Genomic DNA, 19,782 nt, shown 5'->3' with positions numbered 1-19,782 from the left:
CATGCTTACATAACTTCACTGAAAGCATCAAAAAGAGTCAGCAGTTTTCTTTTAGCTGAGGAAAACTTGCAGCAGCAATTTTACAAATGATGCTTATAGGTTAAACTGACCCCACTGCCCAGCTAAAGAACTGAAAACTTCATCCTAAGAAACACGACAACTCAACTGGGGTATGTTCTGCATCTATTGCTTCTTTAAGATTAGTAACCACATCCATTAGCTCATAACAGTAGGTGGAAAAAGCAGGAACTGCACATTTCTTATCACTTGACAGCTGATTCCACCTGCTGAGAAGTAGTTCTGCTGTCTGCAGCCTTGATGCAGCACAGCAGGAGGAAAATGGCCTATGACAACCACACTACACATCTAAAACACTTTACGACCATAAAAAAATCCCCAGAGAAATGGGGATTGAGTAGAGCTGCCACTTACGAAAAGTTAAAGGAGCATTCTTGAGAAGAAAGTGGGTTTTGCAAGAAAACTGGGATGTGCAATTCTTTTATCTCCAGCCTGCATCTGTGGAAGATGTGAAACAAGAATAGGGAAATCAAACAATAAGAGCATTGCATGCTTTCTTTTACCAGGGAACTTCTGCCAAACTACCAGCATGCTTTCCTCTTTATCATGACAGCTATGTAATATTAATAGTATTTACTAGCTGAGAAACACAAAGTTACCCCTCAGAAACACAGCTGCAAAACCAAAGATAAATGAGCCCTGATTTCTTAAAGAAACAAATTGCAAGTCTTATGCTTGAAATAACATGTGGACACACAGATTAAAAACCGTAATTGTAAGCAATGGGATCTTTTCTCCAGCAGACAGCGGTTGGACCCAGAAAGAAAAGTTCATTGCAGAAACCTGGGCTTCAACACAACCCACAGGTGTGTGGCTGCCCCATCACTTTCTATGAGGCTATCAGTGGCACCATTCCTATGGAACGTTTTTCATTATCAGAGAGCACCTGCGTCATGTTTTCATAGGCAGCTTTCAAAAAATTTCACAGGAAATGTTCACAGTTCGCAGGAGGTTGGAAGGGACCTCCGAAGATCATCAAGAACAATCCCCATGCCAGAGCAGGACCATAGAACCTAGCACAGGTTGCATAGGAATGCATCCAGATGGGTCTTGAAAGTCCAGAGGAGAAGCTCCTGTGTCCATTCTCCTCACTGAGAACCAGAGATTGAGACGTGAAATGACATCAACAAGATTATTTCCCCCAAATGGCCACATTGCTGGGAAAAAAAAGCAGAAATCTCCTCAACGACCTGTCCTTGTATCTAAGTGTCAAGTTTTTCACCGAGCTGTGACGTAGTGGGGCTGGTCCATCTCTGTGGGTAGAAGAGTAGGGAGATAATAGCAATGCTCTTGCCACTGGGAACAAACAGCCTCCTGAATGCCAAAAGTGGATGACAGTTTTTGGGAAGGGGAGGAATTGTTGGACACCAATGCCAAGAGCAGGACGGCCAGTACCATCACACAGCCCTGAGCACGGGGTTGCACACCCGACGTGTTCTGGTTTTAACATATATTTAGATAAAACCGCCACAGGAGAGGTGCTCAGGCAGGACCTGTACTTCACACAGAGACCGAGGAAAAAGGGAGCGACACCAGCTAGGGTGGGAAAGCTAACCGAGAAACCAAGCAGAGGGCGAGAGCTGCCTGTAAAGAGAAGGCAGTGGCAGGAGGCGGGGGCTGCTCGGAAAGGTGTCCTGCCTCTGAAGATCTGCCCTGCCACAGCAATCCTGGCAGCGCCTCACTTGCCGGCTCCGCCTGGCATGCAGCGGGAGCAGCAGATGGGGTCGGGCCGCGCTGGCTTTCAGACTCTGGGGGTGTTTTCCGCCGGAGCCAGACAGCAGTGGAGCCTGCTGCAAGCTACCGGCAGCGCCAGCAGGGGGCGCGCAGACCCTTCCCTCCCGCTCGCGGCTCGCCTCGCCGGCCGCCGCCTTCGCCGCCTGCTGGCTGCCCGTGCCTACGGGTCGTTCCGAAGGGCACGAAATAAAGCCGGGTCAGATGCCCTGCTGGGAAGCTCCCCCTTGGCTCCCATTTTACTTCATGGGAGGGGAAAAACGTCCTCAACATAGCTCACCAGAGCGTCTCATCCGCGGCTAACCAGCCACCCACATCTTCCTAACCAGGCCCCTCCAGGCTGCTCACCTGAGAGGCTCTCGGCCCCACAGGGAGAGGAGCCCCTCTGCCTGCCACCATCATCCACCATGGGGGCTGCTTCCTAGTGAAAGCGTTACATGGCTCTCACAGGTAAAAATTTGGGTCTCAAAGATGGTTTGGGGGCTGGAGCATCTCTCTTAACGAGGAGAGGCTGAGAGATCTGGGTCTCTTGAGCCTGGAGAAAACTGTGAGGGGTTCTTATCAATACTTATACATATCCAAAAGGTGGTCAAGAGGACGGGGCTGGGTTCTTTTCAGTGGTGCCCAGTGATAAGGTAAGGGGCAATGGCCACAAAGTAGAATGCAGGAGGTTTTACTTACACATAAGGAAGAACTGCACTTCACAGGTGGTAGAGTGCTGGAGAAGGCTGCCCACAGAGGTGCTGGATCCTCCTTCTGGGAGATGTTCAAAACCTGCCTTGGCACGTTCCCATTCAACTTGCTCTAGCTGAGCCTGTGTTAGCAGGGGGGGTTGGACTACATGATCTCCAGAGGTCCATTCCAGCCTCTGCCACTCTCTGATTCTCTGAGTTTACATGTGGATGCAGAGCCAGACTTTCAGTTACTTGTGACTTCAGCCTTAGGCTGAATCACCAACAAACAAAAATAGCCTGTGTTTTAGAGCAGCAGCCACACTTAAAAACATCTGTGCAATATTGCAAACCATTTCTAGTCAAACATTTTGAAGTGTGCTTACACAGGAGACTCAAAGATATATTTGGACAGATTTCTTCTGAACAAGGTCAAAGATCCTGTGTTCAGGGGACCAGAGGGCTTTGGCTAGAAGAAAAGCTAACTGAGCTGCCCCAGGAATGGAGAGCACGTGACACCTTGTCTGTTGGTCCAGAGCACCCATTGTCATCTCTCCAGCTCAGGACGAGCGCTTACAGAAAAAAATAGCATTTCTAACAAAGTTTTTACCTCTGCCTAAACCCTAGATATGCAAAAACTGCTGGGCAAAAATCAGGCATTTCTCAGGTGTTACATTCTTTATGTTTCCAATTGATTTGGTGGTTGGGTTTTTTTGGACTGTGGTCAGAAAAACCATTGTTAAGACAAGGCTAGTGGTTGATGGCTCATACCCAGACCCCTCTTATTACAAAAACTAGTCTTTTCAGCCATGTCTGATGCATAAAGCCACCTCACAGCTGCCTGGCTGGCCACAATCTGTACCACTTCTAGTTCCTGTCTGCCACTGAAGGCGCACAACGTTGCAATCTGACAGTCATGCAAGCTGCCACAATCCTACCCAGTGTAGACTAACACATCCTGAATTCAGTGCACCTCTGGCTATTAGCTCTAGCTGGCATGGACCAGAAACCCTCTCTGCTGCTGAAAGTCCTTTCCAAGTGAAGGGGGTTTTGCCCCCACCAGAGCGTCTCTCAGCCATCACAAAGCTGTTTGCAGAACTGGATGTTTGTACAGTGACTAGAGAGTTAAACAGAAACAGCCTTCTAGCACTCAGACAGCTACTTGGACCGGGCATTTTCCAAGAGTGCATCTGAAGAAATCACAGCAGCAACAGGAGAAACATTTAGGTTCAAATTATTGTCTGAGGCCAAAGGGAGTAAAAGAGTCCTGAAGCCAAGTTTCTGGCTCTGTCTTGGCCATAGCTTCCCACTGTCTTAAAAGCACAGAGGAAAGCTGCCACACACAAATGTTTTTATCATTGTCTCTCAGTACCGAAAGTACCTGACACAGCAAGAACAAACATCTCCACGGAGACCATGCAGTCCTGAAGCACATTTTGAAAATAGCTGTCAGGCCTCATGAATAAAAAGTGAATTACAAAGTGCATTAGAGTATCACTGTGTCAGCTAATACTCTGCTAAGGGTTTCTAGCTTTGCCACAGACATCAGATACAGAAAAGATCTTATTAGGCCTAGCTCATCCTTGGGGAACACAGGATTATCTCTGCAGGATAAGTGCAAGTGCTTTGTTTTACCTGGGCAAGAAAGAGCTGCAGTTTCCCATCTGCAAGCTCCTATGGACAGGAGTGCTGTGTGCTCCTGTCCAGAGTTTTATACTGCAAGCCCAAAGGGAAACATGTTCCTTGCTGATCAGCTGTTATTTGACTTAATTATAATCCTCCTATACTTGCCTGGTTTCAGTCACATCTTTTTTTTCTCTCATGTCCTGGTTTGAGCTAAAATATAACTAATTCTGTTCAGTGATTATACTTTTCAGCTCAGTCTCTTCTAAATGATGGCACTTACTGAAGTTAAGGCATGTTTTTGCAGGCAGTGTCTGCCTCTAGAAGTGGTGGGGCTTGATGCTTATAGTTGTTACTAAGGATTGGTGTGGGCACAAAGGCTCTTTCTTATACTTGATCCCATGCAGACCAATGTTACTGCTAGTAACCACATTGAGGGTGCCGTAAGTAAGGGGGGGGCAGACAGGATAGGTGACCTTAAACTGACCAGCAAGGTATTCCATTCTATTCCATTCCACATATACCATATATAGGATAAAGCTGAGGGATTACAAGGGTCAAGCTCTCCAGTGGCTGATGTCCAAGGAAGACCCTGTCCATTCATTTGATCTTGACCTGTGTGTTCCTGTATCCAGTTCCCATTTGCTGCTGAGTCCTGTCTGGACTGGGGCAGTGCCTGCCCATCGCATCAGTGGTGTTGGTGATATAATTCCTAGGGGAGAGTTGGGCTTGATACAGTTTTTTTAAAAAATATATTTCATTTTATTGTTATAATTTTCACTAAAGCTGGTTTATATTTTATTTTCCAATCCATAACTCTTTCTCCCTTAGTGCCTTTCTCTTCTCCTTCGGGAAGGGTTTAATACAGAGTGTCATTTGTCTAGAGACTTGCCCAGTGCTAACCCTTGACACCCCATCACAGGGCAATGTTCATCCCTGATTTACCTACTTCTGCCACGGGATTGTGAGTATCCGCAATGTGCTTGCTCAGAACAGTGACAGCCACAAGAAAGAAATGCTCTGAAGAGCTAGTCCAGGCACTGACCTATCCTTCCGGCCAAAAGTGGGGATGAAAACTGGCTGGCAGCTTCTCAGAGCGCTGAGAGGCCTTAAACATGGTTGTTAACAGGCATCTCCCAGGATATCACCCCAGCTAGGGACTTTTCATGTAACTCAATGTGTCCCCCCTTACCTACTTTTTCTGCCTGCTGTCCTGTCCTTCATTCCAGGGATTACTTGCAGGTCTTTCTTTCATGACAGTTATGTATACCCCAAATCTGCCTTCTTCCCACCCTATTTCCTTTTAGTTGGTTTTCCAACTTCTCCTCCAAGTACAGGATTTGGGAATTCTGCCTGTTTCTGGAGTCACTTCTTCCAACCTGCCTACTAAATGTTAGGTCCCTGTTCCTTTCCCCATCGTAGGAGCCCTGGGCACGCATATTCCTACATTGGTATCACTTCCAGTGGTTCTGTCCCCAGACATTTCCCCATACGAATTATCCCTCAAAGTGTCTGAAGACAGAGCAAGACTGTTCAGCGTATTAAAGTGTTCTCTGGGAGGAATAGTACCAGGTCAATAATAGAGGCTGGACTTCACTGTGAAGAAGGTAGTTGATGTCTCGATGTGGTAGTGCTACAAAAGCCAGTACTAGCCTTTTCAGCTCTGCATCAAGTATCCACTTGTGTGGGCTATATGCAGTTCTGGTGTCAGGCACTTTGATTGCCATTGGTTCCACTTTCAGCTGCAGAACAAAATACTCACTGAAACAGCAATGGATAAAAAGCAACCTAAATGTCAGTCACCAGGCTAGTAATTGCCATCCCTGAGTCAGCCATATTTTAAGGCTAATGAAAGAGAGCTAACAAGAAAAGCTGGGAGAAAATACCAGTTAAGCTAATAGTCCAGTGATTAGGTTAGGATACTTCCCTGTGAGATACAGTATCAAAACCCTTTAGAGAAAGGAGGCAACAAAGCAGAGTCTTTTAACATCTGGACAAACTGTTCCCATTGGGCTGTTTGGTAGAAATGAGGTAACAATTGCACTCTCACCATCTCTGTCTCTTTCCACTTCCCATGGTAGAGTTCTTTGAAGCAGCCATCAAGTGTCTGGCCAAGACTCAGTACAGACAAGTACCTGCTTATCCTCCTTGATGGAACGGGGCCTTGAAGGAAGTTCTTCCCCAATGGTTCTCTAGGAAAATAAACTCTCATGGGATAAGGAATGGATGAATGATTAAAGGAGCGGAAATCAGCAGCTGTCTTTCACAATGGAGGGATTCCACCAGGGCAGTGTCACAGTGATGAGTGTATAAGGCTGCAGTGTTTGTTGGAGTCAGCAAATTACCTGGAAAATGAGAGGATAATAAATGCGACAAACCTCAGGGTAGCATGAGGATAAGCTGAGTAAAACCAGAAGGGTTATCTGTGAATGGCTGCACAACAACCATATGCTACCAAGTGACAATGTGAGAAAACAGCAGAAAAACTGCAGCCTAGAAATTCAAAAGAATGGACATGGGAAAAGCAGTACTGGCCTCATTACATCAAGATGGGCTCTTGAGCTGATTCTTAGAAACAACGTCAGCTTAGTTTATGCTCAGTGGCAGCTAGAAAATGAGGTGTTAGGAAAACTTGGGAAGGGGTAAAGAACAGAATGGGGAATGCCAGGATAACATCTGGGTGCATCTGCGTCCCAAAGACTGTGTGCTTCTGGTACTGCCATCTGCAAAAGGATTTAGCAGAACGTAAAGAGTCATGGGAAAGATTTGCAAGTGATTCCATACTAAAAGTAAGACTAACGCCAGACTAAGACTGGAAAGAGACAACTGAAAGACAATTCAATAAAGGCACTTTAATTCATGAGTGGTCTGAGCACAATAAATAAGGAATCATCATTTGCTGTCCCTGCCTAGTCAGATGAAATAGTGGATGGAAACTCAGAGAGGGCAAAGGCTTAGCTGTAGAGCCTTTATGGGACAAACATGAGAAGCTTACAGAGTTCTGGAAGATGTAATCCAAATTGTTATGAATATTATTGTTAATATTATTATTCATATTCATTGCTGTGTTTTCGTCCCTTTTCTCAGCCCAGCGCGCTGCTTTGCTTGCCCTTATTCCCAGTAAAATTTTAAAACACATTTTTTGGCTAGCATATTTATGACACAAAAGTTAGGGAAAAAAAAATCCTTTGGCATACAACCAGCACCCCACCCTGGTGAGGAAGTACCTGAAATTAATTGCCGTAGGTATCCTGTAGGGCTGTCATTGCTGTAGGTGTATTTGTAGTGGTACCATTGCTGTAGATAGATCATAGGGGTAGAACTGCTGTAGGTAGATTGTTGGGGTAACCCTGTACATCTGCCCTGTTCTTGTATTTGCAGCTAGGTGCCCAGCACTGAACACTGAGCCAGTCTGGCTTCCAGCTCTTCCAGTACTACCTGCCTGCGGAGAACTCACATGTGCCTCAGGTAGGGAGCACTGCTTCAGATCAAGTGGAATACTTGCTTTATGTCAAACATTTATTCACGCCCAGTTAAGGATAACTAAAACATATTTCAGTTTACTAAGAACTAATTTACTAAAACATCTGGTCTCAAAAATTAAACACAAACTAGCTCACAGCATGGACATAGTGGCAGAAGAAACTTTCAGCTGCCATTAGAAAGGCATTAAATATATAGATAGCTACAAGACAGGTGAGAAGCATAACATCATAACATCCTGTGTCTTTGCAATTTGAGTTATTTCTTATTTCTTAATTCAGAATCAGCCTGGCTCTGTCTGTGATGCTACATCATTCCCTGAAAATGTGAAAATGAATTGATTTGGCATTAAGGCATTTTTCCATGGCAGGAAAATGCAAACATGCTCTTACAATTTAAGAAGTCTCTGTAAGACTGGCTAATAAACAGCCTAACAAGAGCTGAATAGTTTGATTACCAAAGCCTTGTATGAACAAATAATTAATGGATTATTGTACATCCCACAATTTGCCAGTCAGGTAGCTCTTGGTGTGTGTTATCAGACCAAGGCTGCAGAGAACTTGGAGGAAAGTGGATGGCACTAAGATTAAGAATGCCTTAATTTGTAAATTCATTGTAGGGGTGATTTTTTTTTTGTTGTCATGCCTTACATACAAGGCTTCGATCTCATGAGAAGACAGTAGCAGTTAAGCTGAACCCTGAAGACTGAGTGTTCAGAACTACTGAATACTTTGACAGGGAATCATTAGGAGGTCTCCTCCAGTCTCACGTCAGAGCATGGCAGATCTGGGAAGGGAGTCTTTCATCCCAGGCTCTCCAGGACCTCCTTGTGTATCATTTTGGCTTCCTACAATTATAAAACAATACCAGCACAGACCAGTACATATAAAATATGCTATAGTCTGCTAACAGGACTGGAATTATGTGAAAGTAACTCCAACAGGGCATTTTTTTACTAAAACCTGAAAAAGCAGGTAATCCAGTGAATTGATGGAAACCACTAAGAATCTGGGATCACTGTTTGCTGAACAACTACACCTGTCTCTCACCAACAGGCACCCGTCATGTGGGTATAAAAGACATACTCCTTATTTCAGTTTTCCAATCAGTGTAATACAGCAATGAGTTCCTTTAAAGCTGAGAAACAAATGGGAAGCTGCAGAAGGAAGGCTCCCCTCACTTTTTCTAATCTAGGTTATAAAAAAGTTAGCAATTCCAAAAGTGATGGCACAAGGATTCCACTTAACAAATCAAAAATTACGCCTTTTAATTTCAAATAGAAAGTCTAATAAACTTGTTTTTCTGTTATAGCTTATTCAAAGTTACTCTTTTTAACTGATAAAATTTCCTGGTTTGTTGTACTGTTTCAGTTTTCATCTGACAGACACGGCAGGCATGTAAAATAATAAAATTTAAAACAGGAATGCATCATCCACTGTTTTCTGACGTAAGAATGTGGCCATCAGAAATGCGACTTGTTAAAATGCATATAGCAAGCTGTATTTCAGTCATTAATGTATCCCCTAAGAAAACAGACTTTGAGTACAATACCAAGGGTCACGTTTAGTTGCAAACCAGCATGCTTCACTGCTATGAGACACACTGAGAATCAATACATCTTTCTTCAGCAAAACACCTAGAAAGTCTAAGCACAGGACAGATTTTAAAAAGCCATAAAGGGTTTGTGCGTGTGTGTGTGTGTTCAACAGCAATTATGTTCAACTGTTTCAATAAGCTTCATTTAAGTCACTGTCCTGGTTTCTTACTGTAACATAACCAACCCAGAAATGTTCATCCAAATCTTTCAGCATAGGGTGCGCTTAAAAAGAACAGCCAGAGCCAAATCATAGCTGCTGGCAATTTGTGGGCGACAAATCCTCCACCGAGGAGAGCTCGCCCAGTGAGCAGGCAGCCTCTGCTTACAGAGTGGCCTCTCGGTTGCACCAGGGCAGCCCTGTGAGCAGTAGCCCAGCCCAGATCCAGTGGAGCACAGGATCTATCATACTGGCTCAGGCTGTGGCATGAGAACTTACATCCACCTGTGGCAAAGTCTGCAAAAGTTCTTGCCACATCCAATGTGCTGTAGGCAGGGGAAGCTTGTGAGTGGCTAGAGGGGATCAACTAACCCCCAAAATGTGGAGATCAATTATGCCTGGGTTAACAACCACAACTCTAAATGCAGTTGTCGAAAAAGCAAGACAGACAGCCTTTCCCAGCTCAGTCTGGAGCCTCAGCCCAGGGATGTGGCAGCAGGCCCAGGACTGCCAGAGCACACAGCTGTCTTCTGCTCCAGGTAGGTGTACCTGGGCTTGCTGCCAGCTGGGCACCTCACCTGCTCAGGCCCTCTGTGAGATCCCACTCAGGATGCATCTGACTGTTGTGCCTTTGAGAAATCTGGCCCCATTTCCTTGCTTTCCAACCTTTTGTCCAGGTCTCTGTAGTCAATCAGTCATAGAATTGTTTTGGTTGGAACAGACCTTTAGGATCATCAAGTCCAACCATTAACTCAGCACTGCCAGGTCACCACTAAACCATGTCCCTCCATCTGCGTGGCTTTAACAGCCATCTACATGGCTTTTAAATTGCTCTAGGGATTGGGATGCCACCACTACCATGGTGCAACGATTTCCAACCCTCTTAGGGAAGAAATTGTTCCTCGTGTCCAACCTGTATCTCCCCAGGTGCAACTTGAGGCCATTTCCTCTTGTCCTATCAGTTGTTAATAGGGAGAAGAGACTGACCCCCACCTGGCTCCAACCTCCTTTAAGGGAGTTGTAGAGACACAAAAGGTCTCCCCTCAGCCCAGAAAGACTCAAGTGCTGCTAGAAAGTATCCCAAGTCCAAAGAGGTGCTCTTCTGAAAGCATGACCCTTCCCTTCAGGCCTCCTGTTTTGAGCTGATCATGGCTATACAAAAGTACCTAAGGGCAAACCTTGTTTTTATTCCTCATCACATGGGAACAGAGGTGAAGTCCAGGAGCCAGCAAAAACGCAGTTCAGCATTTCACTCACATCAGCACCTGTGAAACCAATACAGCCTCCATCTGTGTATTTAGATATTGCTGCTTGATCTTTTCAAATCTGTCCTGTATTAACCCACTAAACCACAGTCTGTTTTAAAACAGACTAGGCTGCAAGTGGATAGTATGACACAGTATACCACAATATATCTCTTTCCCCCAAAAAAGGCTCATAAGGCTGAAGCAAAATTTTCTCTGTGTTCCAGAGGCACGCTTCAAGACTACTCTGTTGCTTCTCACCTGGGAAACTTCGAGAGAGATTGGTGTGTGCTTACACACACAGTTTCAGTCTGCCTCTCCCTTTTTTGTTGTCGTGAAATGGTTGGTGTCTCAGAGAGAGCAGCCCTGGTTTTTCCTGTTCTGCTGGCCACTATGTTGCTGGGAAATCACCTCAAGGGTTCTTGTCCAGGCTGGCTGTGGCTCCTCTATTGACTGTTGTGTGAAGAACTTGTCTGCCTTTTCTTGACCTCAGATGGGAATGTTTTTGCCTGCCAGCACCTTTCTGTGAGGCACTTCCAACCACTTCTGCCAGCTCCAGCCACAAAGATAACATGATGCAGGTGGCACGCCCAAGGCCTGCCGGAGTGGCAGGACATCTTACAGCAGACCAGAGATCCACATTGCTCTGATTCTGATGAGTCTCCTCTAAGTAGGCTGTGTCCCATATTTTCACCATCGAATAAAGATGGCTTAGTGACAGAACAAATCTGGCTAAAACCTGCAGGTTTTAACTGGAGAATATAACTTGAGATTTAACTGGGAAATCAGGGCAAACAAATCAGAGCTCTGGAACTAATGTTAGTTTCAGTGCTGCTGTTAGGCAACAGAAGCCTTGAAAGAGAAATCACAGACTAGTGTTTCCCATGCTATAGGTGTAACCTCATCAAGCTTCTCATCCAGAAGAGATGAATTCTTGCTTGGTGCTTGAACAGTTAGCAGGATGTGGTACAGCGCTCAGAATTTTGTGCTCTGTGAGGGATTTCCAGGTTATCTTGATGCTTCGTGCATGCAAACTTTGTGTTTTAACAGTCCTAAATACAGGCAAGAATCAACATTAACAGGCAAAGGCTCAGTAAGCAAGAAGCTAGTTCTACATACCCCTGTCTGCTCCTTCTTCCCCAGTTCAGGCTGCATGCTGAGCATGAGCAGAAGAAGAACATAGAGCAAGAAAGGTCCCAGAGCAATCCACCAGTCAGTAACAGCCCTGGGACTCACAGGCTGTGGTGGTTGACCTTTCTGCCAACATGCAGCAGTCAAGAGGGCATTTGTCAAATACTTTAAAACGTTAACCTCTTAAAAATTAAAGAGAAAAAAGGAGCTACAAAGAACGTTAAAAACAAAGAGATGTGTGTTTATATTATCTCACTATTAGGATGAAATGCAGTGGGTTAGGGAGAAAACAAGAAGCCAGAATCTCCCCAAAGTGCCACTCAGCAGCAGGCACTGGCACAGCAGAGCTCTGGGCCGCTCTGTGCAGAGCTGGACTGAACTGAAGCCCCTGAGTGCTGAAGTGCCAGGCAAGCGCATACTGGTGGTTTCTGCTGTGTGGGTGGGCACATCCCAGGCGTTCTCTCTGGCACATAGCTCTCTGTGCATGACACAGCTTGTTCCTTCCATACACATCTATTATCAGCTGAGTCTCTCAGCTCCAGTTAAGCGAACTCAATTTTGGGTGTGAGATGCAAAGAAAATGCAAATGCTCCTTGACCCTTTTCACAAAATCAAGTGAGCAGACAAGCTCTTTTGTTCAGGGAAGTGCTTCAGTTGCTCGGCTCAGTCTTTCAGTTCAGCCACAGGCAGCCACAGCTTCACTGCCAGGATCAGTGCATTAGTCACTCATCCTGTACCAGATCCTGGGCAGCAGAACACCAGTCACCAGACAAAACGAACAAAGTCTGCTCAAAGAAAAATGTAGGTGGGAGGAAGGGAGAAAACATCAGAAATTAAGTTTAAAACAGCACCAGGAAAAGTCCTGGTATTTTGCCCCTGTAGCTTGAAACCTCTTTTTAGTCACTAGCTGGTGGCATTTGCAACTATCACATGAGGTTATGAAACCACATTGAGTCCTAGTGCTTGAAGACATTGGAGTTTCAATCTCTGACATCTGCCAAAAGCTGATGGGTTCCTTTGGCTGCCCCCAGAGCATTGCCTTCTGCCTGGTAGCACAGAGTGAAGCAGAACCAGGGGGCTCGATTCAAGTGTTTATTAGAGCATGAGTGGGCAACACTGAGTACAGAACTGGGAAATCTCTAGAAGAAAATCAGAACTGTAATGCAGTATATTGATTAGTGAAGAAAAGAGAGACCAAGCTGCTGGGTCTCCTTCCTGCCAGGCTCAACAGAGGGAAAGCAAATGCAGGTGAGCTGCTGCTGCTGGCCCCAGGCACAGGACAGCTTGCAGACTTTCAAGGAAGGAACAGACTGGTATGACATGAGCTCTTGGACAAAAACAGTCAAGAAAAACCTGCACCTGCTGCTGGGGTCACAGATTACTACTCATAACCCTGATAAAAACGTTTTCATCATGATGACAGTCAATACATTGCACAGAGACCATGCAGTCTCCATCCTTGAAGGGATGTTTTTCAGGACCCAACTGGATAAAGCCCTGAGCAACCTGGTCTGACTGCAAATCTGACTGCTTAGATTAGACGTTTGCACAAATGACTTCCCGAGCATCCTTCCAATCTGGAGTTGTCTTGAGATAGACCATGAATTCTGCTGCCCCCAGTCCTGTGGCTTGGAAAGGCTGCTGCAGCACCCTGGTTTTGCTCCTCATACAAAAATCCTACTTGACTTAGCCACACTTTGCAGTGCCACGAACAGCCCGGCCCACTTCAAATCATTCAAATACCTCAGAGAAACACAAGCTGGTTGTGACACTGAAATCACTTTCTGGAGGAAGACGGGTCAGTTCAAGTGCAGGAGAAGCTGGAAAGAGGGACTTGCTTGCTGTAACCTTTCACACCAAGTGATGCAAACCCCCCTAAGGCCCCTTGGCTGTGTCTCCCCAGAGCTAAGTGTGACTCCCCCTAGTCTGCCGCTGTGTCTGCCTTTCCTGGACCCTGCAGCCAGTCATTATTGCAGAAAGGAGGTGTAGGTAGCTACTGTCTGCTACTGTGTTTTTTGGGGAAATGGGGCTCCAAACCCAGAACTTGGCCTCCAACAAGTCTGATTCATACAAACTCCTACTGCCCCCATACCCAGCAGAAGCTGAAACTTCTGCTAAGGGAACGGACTCTTATGGCAGAAATCTGAGGTAAATATTTCTATGAGCGTTGCCTCAAGCAGCACAACCCGGATTTCCTCATCACTGTCAATCTCAGGAAGAGGTGAAGGTATCTGTACAAGCCTCATCTCATTGCCCAGCTCGTCCATTAGTAACCTCCTCAGCAAAGCCCATTTCTCTGCTCCAGTTGCAGTGGTGGAGGAGGGACAGTGTCATCTCTCCTCCAGAGAATCCAATTTTGGATGCCATACCAGCTGGTAAACAGCAGCTGCCTCTGTTCCCCTGCTGTCTTGCAGCAAAGCAAGTTGCTTACATACAGGACTAACACCATACTGAAGTGCCTGCTAGGAGACAGCCAACTGTTTTAAAAGAGGATTTGTTAACTGTCTACCCAAAAAGAAGCCCCTGGAATAAGAGAATTATTACGTAAAGGTTTTAAAAACAGACAATACAACCCTCCCAAGTTCTATTTGGTTTATGGGGCCCTTTCCCACAAAAGGAAAAGCTGGGGAAAAGGCTTCCTCACAATACCCACTCATCAGGTCTGAAACACAGCTTCCAATACTAGCAACAGGCTAGTATACTATAACCACAATTTGAGAGGAGTAAAACATGGGTGTTGCACTCCTCTAACCCCATAGTTGGCTTCCCATTTCCCTTCCCATCAGTGTCTCCCCTCACAGTCCCACCTCCTGCATGCCTTACACCTTGCCATTTACTGCAGTCTGATGCCCTCTGACCTGCAACCTACACTCTGCTTCGCTTCTGAGACTATTGTTGATCATGCAAGCTGCAGTCTGCCCCTGGATTTGGGGATTTTGAGGAAAGGCAGCCTTCTGCTGCTGTACCAGCCACATCTGGTTATCCAAACCACCATCACAGGGGAAACAGCACCTTTGCACTGGAATGCAGACAAAACACAAAACTGCTTTCAGGAATATGAAACACTTCCTTGGGTGAAATAGGAAGGCAGAACCCTTGTTACCACACTCCTCTCACAGCCACCCACCTTCTGCTCAGGCCAGTAACTACTCAGGCTGTGAGGAGATGACTGCAAGTTACATCTTGCTCTGGTCTAGGCTGACCTAGCAGAGCACATGGCAGAGTGTGGGAACCTCTAGTGTGAATTCATTATGAATGTGGGTAGGGCAGCTCCTTGACCTGCAGGAAACTTGCTGCTTCATCTCAATTACCAGTATCCAATTACAAATGCTAAAAGAGCATCTAGTTTTCTTTCCAAGGTCCAACCCTGTTTTTCAATCACATGCTTCTATTTGGTCTTGCTGCCTCAGAGCTCTCTTGGTCAAATACTATACTGCTAGAAAGAGAGAGATTTTCTTTCCTCCTTGCCTTTTAAGGATGCATTCAGTGAACCTGGAAGATGCTTCTTCTACAGACTGACCTACTGCCCCATTTTTGGGCCATGTAGAATACTGATCCAAAAAAAGGTTGATTCAAAATGTGTCCAAGGTCATCTTCCAAGTCAAAGGAGGCAATGTGGAAAACAAACCTAATGTTGCAGCTTACAAGTTTGAATCTAGGATGCTGAAAGCTGTGCATGCCCATGGGCAGATGTGCCAGGCAAGTTTGATTTGGAACTAAACCAACTTGAATTTTTCCAACTAAGTTCTAAAAAAATCTATAAATTATTTAAAAAAAAAAAATCACTGCCTCTCCTTCACTGTATCAACCTGGTAAAGCTCAGAGCCACTGTAAATGGGAGCAAAGCCTTGTAAATGGGAGAAGAAAATGCACTTGTACATCAATCCAAGTAAAAAGTGAAGAGAGGAAGCACTTGTATACATACCAAATAATGGCCTTAAAAAGGACAAGAGGTAGAATTCTGATAGAGAATGGAACTCTTCTCTTACTGAGTGCTGAGAAAAGTACAAGAAGAAAGCAGGGAGAAAAGGACGCTCTGCACGTCTTAAACAACAAACCCAACAAAATCAAGAGAAAATGGTTTAGAAGAGCCTTTAAAATGAGTTTTATTGTCAGAATTTTACAAGTAGCCTTCAGTGGCATCATACAAGAACTCTGTTGCAAAACTCTAATAAATAGTCTGCCCCAAGTCCCAAAATATTTTTTGAAATAAAATAAAAACCAAACTTAAAAATAAAAGAGAATAAAAGCAAGACTTCAGGATGCTCAGAGATGTTAGCAATATTTCCCATTTACAAATAATATCAGGCATTATATAAATCTCCTTCATACAAGTCATTAAAAAACCCAAGACATTCTAAACCTTTACAAAAGCACTCCAGAAATAGTTCCAAAGAGATCCATTTCCATGACAAAACATTAGAGAAGAAGTCCATGGGGATTAGCATCACAAATTAAGTTTGAGGTTGAAGTGTAGTGTGTACTTGTGTGGAGCAAGATTAAAGAGCATGAAAAAAGGATTTGAAAAGAGCTGGAAGTTTCTGTGACAAAACTATGCCTGATGATTTGAATCTGTCTGCTTGAGAATGCAGTAAAGGGGAGGGAGTGGGTGTTCCTGAAATTAACCCCCAAAAGTACTGCACTTTATGCAAGGCAATTATTTATTAAGGTAGTGACTGTACCCTCAAAATGGAGTAAAAAAGGTTTCTCAGCACCTGCCTGTGCAGACTGTGGTGCTTAAAAGTCATGTTCTGACACCTAAAATGCATTTTCTGGAGAGGTAACATGTTGTGGCAAGTTAGCTGTTCCCTCGAAGAACAAGAAATTAACTTTTCCTGGCACCAGGCAGTTTGGGAAATCTCATGCTTGACAGTTTCACTGGGGACAAGGAATTTCAGAGCTCCAGTACTATCCCAATACTTTGAAAAATACCCTTCTCTAAGTCACCTTTACATATCCCTCTGTCTACCACATAAAGCGATTTTTAAGACCTCTCAGGTAATCAAACACAAGTTGAGTAAGTATTTCTCAAATCTGCTGTGATTTGAGAAGTCCAGAGAAATGGAATGGGAGGAGGGGGCAGGTGCACAGAGATGGTTTATGCAGATTTTCATGGAAACAGCTCAGGGAAAAGAAATCTTAGTCTCTTTACAACTTCAGCCTAAGTCTTCTGCACATATGTAAGTAACAGATTCCCCTGGAAGGGAAGGGGACTGTACTTAAAGCAGTACAGCCACAGTACTCAGTATCTCAGCCTGCCCGACACAGTCTGGACTGCAGCATGCCTACTTTTACTGTTTGTAAAGTTACTTGAAGCCGTTGTTTCCACAGGAAACAAAGGCTACCAGGAATGCTAATGCAATAATGTGTGATAATATGCCTCACCCATGGCTCATGTCTCTGGCCTCTCTCTGATGTGGCGACGCTGGTTGTACTGTACCATACACTATGGACACACGTTCTCTGTAAGGTATGGGAAGGTAGCACTAGCAATCAAGCGCGAATTGCCAAGGAGACATCTAAAACATTGCATTACATCCCCTTGTCTGTGGCATACTTCAGAAAACAATGTAAGAAGAGCAGTAAAATAAACATTTCCTAACTTTCTAGATGTCATAATATTTGCCAAAGCTGCAAGGAAAAGCAGATTACCTGAAACAGAGAGAAAGGAGTTAATGGAAAGAGAGGCAGATGGAACAGTAAGCCCGATCCAGCCTCCAAATCATTTTGTACATAACAAATAGGAGACAATGTGCAAAAAATAGACATTCACATTTTAGCAGTTAAACTTTTATTTTACCTTTTTAAAATTATTTACTTTGTTTTTCTACAAAAGGCAGACATTGATTGTTGATCTGCAATTGTTCTGAGTGCACGCAGAGATGCAAAAAAAGGGTTATTGGAGGATGAAGGACAGGGAAGTGCTCTGACTATAACTTTCACATGTCATGATTAAGGTGGCATTAAAGCTTAAGTCCCAGTAATAATATTCATAACAGATAGTTTCCTTCCCCGTACACTGCTCTCAGTTCATATCGATTGTGTTGAAAACCCATTCGGTGAATTTCTTCAGTTTCTCAGTTGCATTCTGGGACTCCTCCTGTAACCTCAAGTTGTCCTCCCGCAAATGTTGTACTTCGGCCTGAAGATTGGCCTTGTCTTCTTTTTCCTTAGGCATGAGGAAAAATACAGACCTCAGTGGGAATTTTAAGTCATGCTTACTATCTACACAGAGGAAAGAATCTTTTGAGAGGCCATTAAGTCTCGTTCTTTATAAGGAGTTTATGTGCAGTGACACGTCATTTTAAATCCGAGGAAGATTTGTGACATCTCATTCCTCACTTTTGCTTGAATAAGCAAGATTTCTCCATATTAAATATTAATATAGAAGCTGGCTCCCTAAACGGTGAAATAAAATCCTGTCCTGTATGTACAGCACGTGTGTACAAATGCTGATGGGTAACTAAAAAGGAAATAGTCCTACAAATATTTCCCCCAGCTAAGACTCTTGTCATCTGACCATGGCAGAGCCTTCCTGGGCAGTAACACAATACAGGAAGTTTCCACTGTAAAATTCTATGTTTAGATAACACTGTCAAACTTTTCAACATCAGCAGGATATATTTACATGGATTAACTTCAAGCCTTTCCCAATGTCACCTGAATTCAAGTAGAGGAATCAGATAGCTACACAGATTTAGACACTCTGCCCTAGCCTTGCATAATTTTAAGTATGGTCTGAGAAAAGTAATTGTCTTTTCTCACACAGGGATGAGACTGTCACAGGCTCAGGCAGGACAAAGCAGGATTACACAGCTGTTAGTATCACTTATCAGCTCTGAATGTGTCTTACAAGTTTTCTGTAAATGAAATATTTACCTTCCTTAAATCCTCTTGCAGCATCTTCAGCAAACCTTCCAGTTGGTCCACTTTAGAGGCGAGAGTTGGAGGAGATTCTTTACTGTTTAAAGCAGGCAAAAGGAACAGGTGCTAGATATGATTTAAAGTCTCCACACCGGGTAGCTAACAGCCCTGTTTGTACTAAGTGGCTTTATGCAGGTATGCGCTCAGGTAGACTAAGAACTCACAAAATGAACAAAAATAACCTAATAAAGAGTACATGAAACACATGCAGCACATTGATCAACAGAAGAAATTTAACTCATGATGAACTGGGGGCATCCCATCGCTTGACCTCTCTCTGCTTCTACTCGTTATATGTGTCTTGAATTACCATTGCTTTGAACAATGGTAATTGTCTAGACTTAATGGTTCTTCTGTTTTCACTTCTCATTACTGTCTTATGAAGAGTTCTGTGAAGTCTGGAGATGGCTTCCAAATAAAGCTGTTCCTACTCTTTTCCCTAGGTTTGTAGCTGAGGAAGCCTGCATATCTGGTCTATTTACTTACCCTGTGTAAGGCTTTATCTGTGCAGTAAGTTGGTCCTCAGCCTGATCAGTGCTGGAGGCAGCGCTCACAGGCCTATGATTTTCATCAGCAGCAGCAAAGAATGAAGCTCGTTGAACTAAGAAGGCAAACAAACCATGGCAGCAGTAATGATCATCTGTTCATGTACAGCTCAAAAGCTACACTGCAGGCAATCAAGGCAATCTAAGAAGTCCGTCTCAAGCAAGATAAGGTGATGATATGGCATACCAATATTCACTTGACAGAAACAGACTAGCACTGCAAGTGTTTGCACCAGGTTCTCTACTGTATTTGATTCAACAAGCCAGTATTAGCACTGGCACAGGACTGCACTATCACACATCATGCTTTACTCTCAAGCTAAGAAGCTCTCCAGGAGGGAGATGCTAGAGAGTGAGAAGCAGAGACAGCCTGGCGATGTTTGCAGAGTCCACCCTAGGCCAGTTCCAAGACAGGCCAGAAGCCAAGTTGTGCAGAACCTCCCAGGCACAAGTACATGTCAATACCCAGTAACTCAGTAATTATACTTAGCCTCCTTTGCTCCACAAAGGATCCCTTTATCTTGAGGAAAGAAAAGCTCACTGTGCACAATTTAGATGTGGAAAGTAAAATGACCAATGTAATTTTTCAGAACCAGAA

At 44.3% G+C, this 19,782-nt stretch overlaps 1 protein-coding gene across 1 annotated transcript in view; it reads right to left on the bottom strand.

Moving 5' to 3' along the window:
* Window positions 1-17,715: 17,715 nt before the first annotated feature.
* Window positions 17,716-19,782, bottom strand: part of SIPA1L1 (signal induced proliferation associated 1 like 1) — a 76,794-nt gene continuing 74,727 nt past the window's right edge. Inside the window, exons 18-20 of the mRNA XM_054400311.1 lie at window positions 19,126-19,240; window positions 18,595-18,676; window positions 17,716-17,884 (exon numbers count right to left, since the gene is read on the bottom strand). Of these exons, the coding sequence (XP_054256286.1) occupies window positions 17,741-17,884; window positions 18,595-18,676; window positions 19,126-19,240 (341 nt within the window). The 3' untranslated portion in view covers window positions 17,716-17,740. The remainder of the gene's footprint in view (window positions 17,885-18,594; window positions 18,677-19,125; window positions 19,241-19,782) is intronic.

The sequence above is a fragment of the Indicator indicator genome, chromosome 4, assembly GCF_027791375.1.
Source record: "Indicator indicator isolate 239-I01 chromosome 4, UM_Iind_1.1, whole genome shotgun sequence".
NCBI lineage: Eukaryota > Metazoa > Chordata > Aves > Piciformes > Indicatoridae > Indicator > Indicator indicator.
This window is presented reverse-complemented; position numbering and strand designations above follow the sequence as displayed.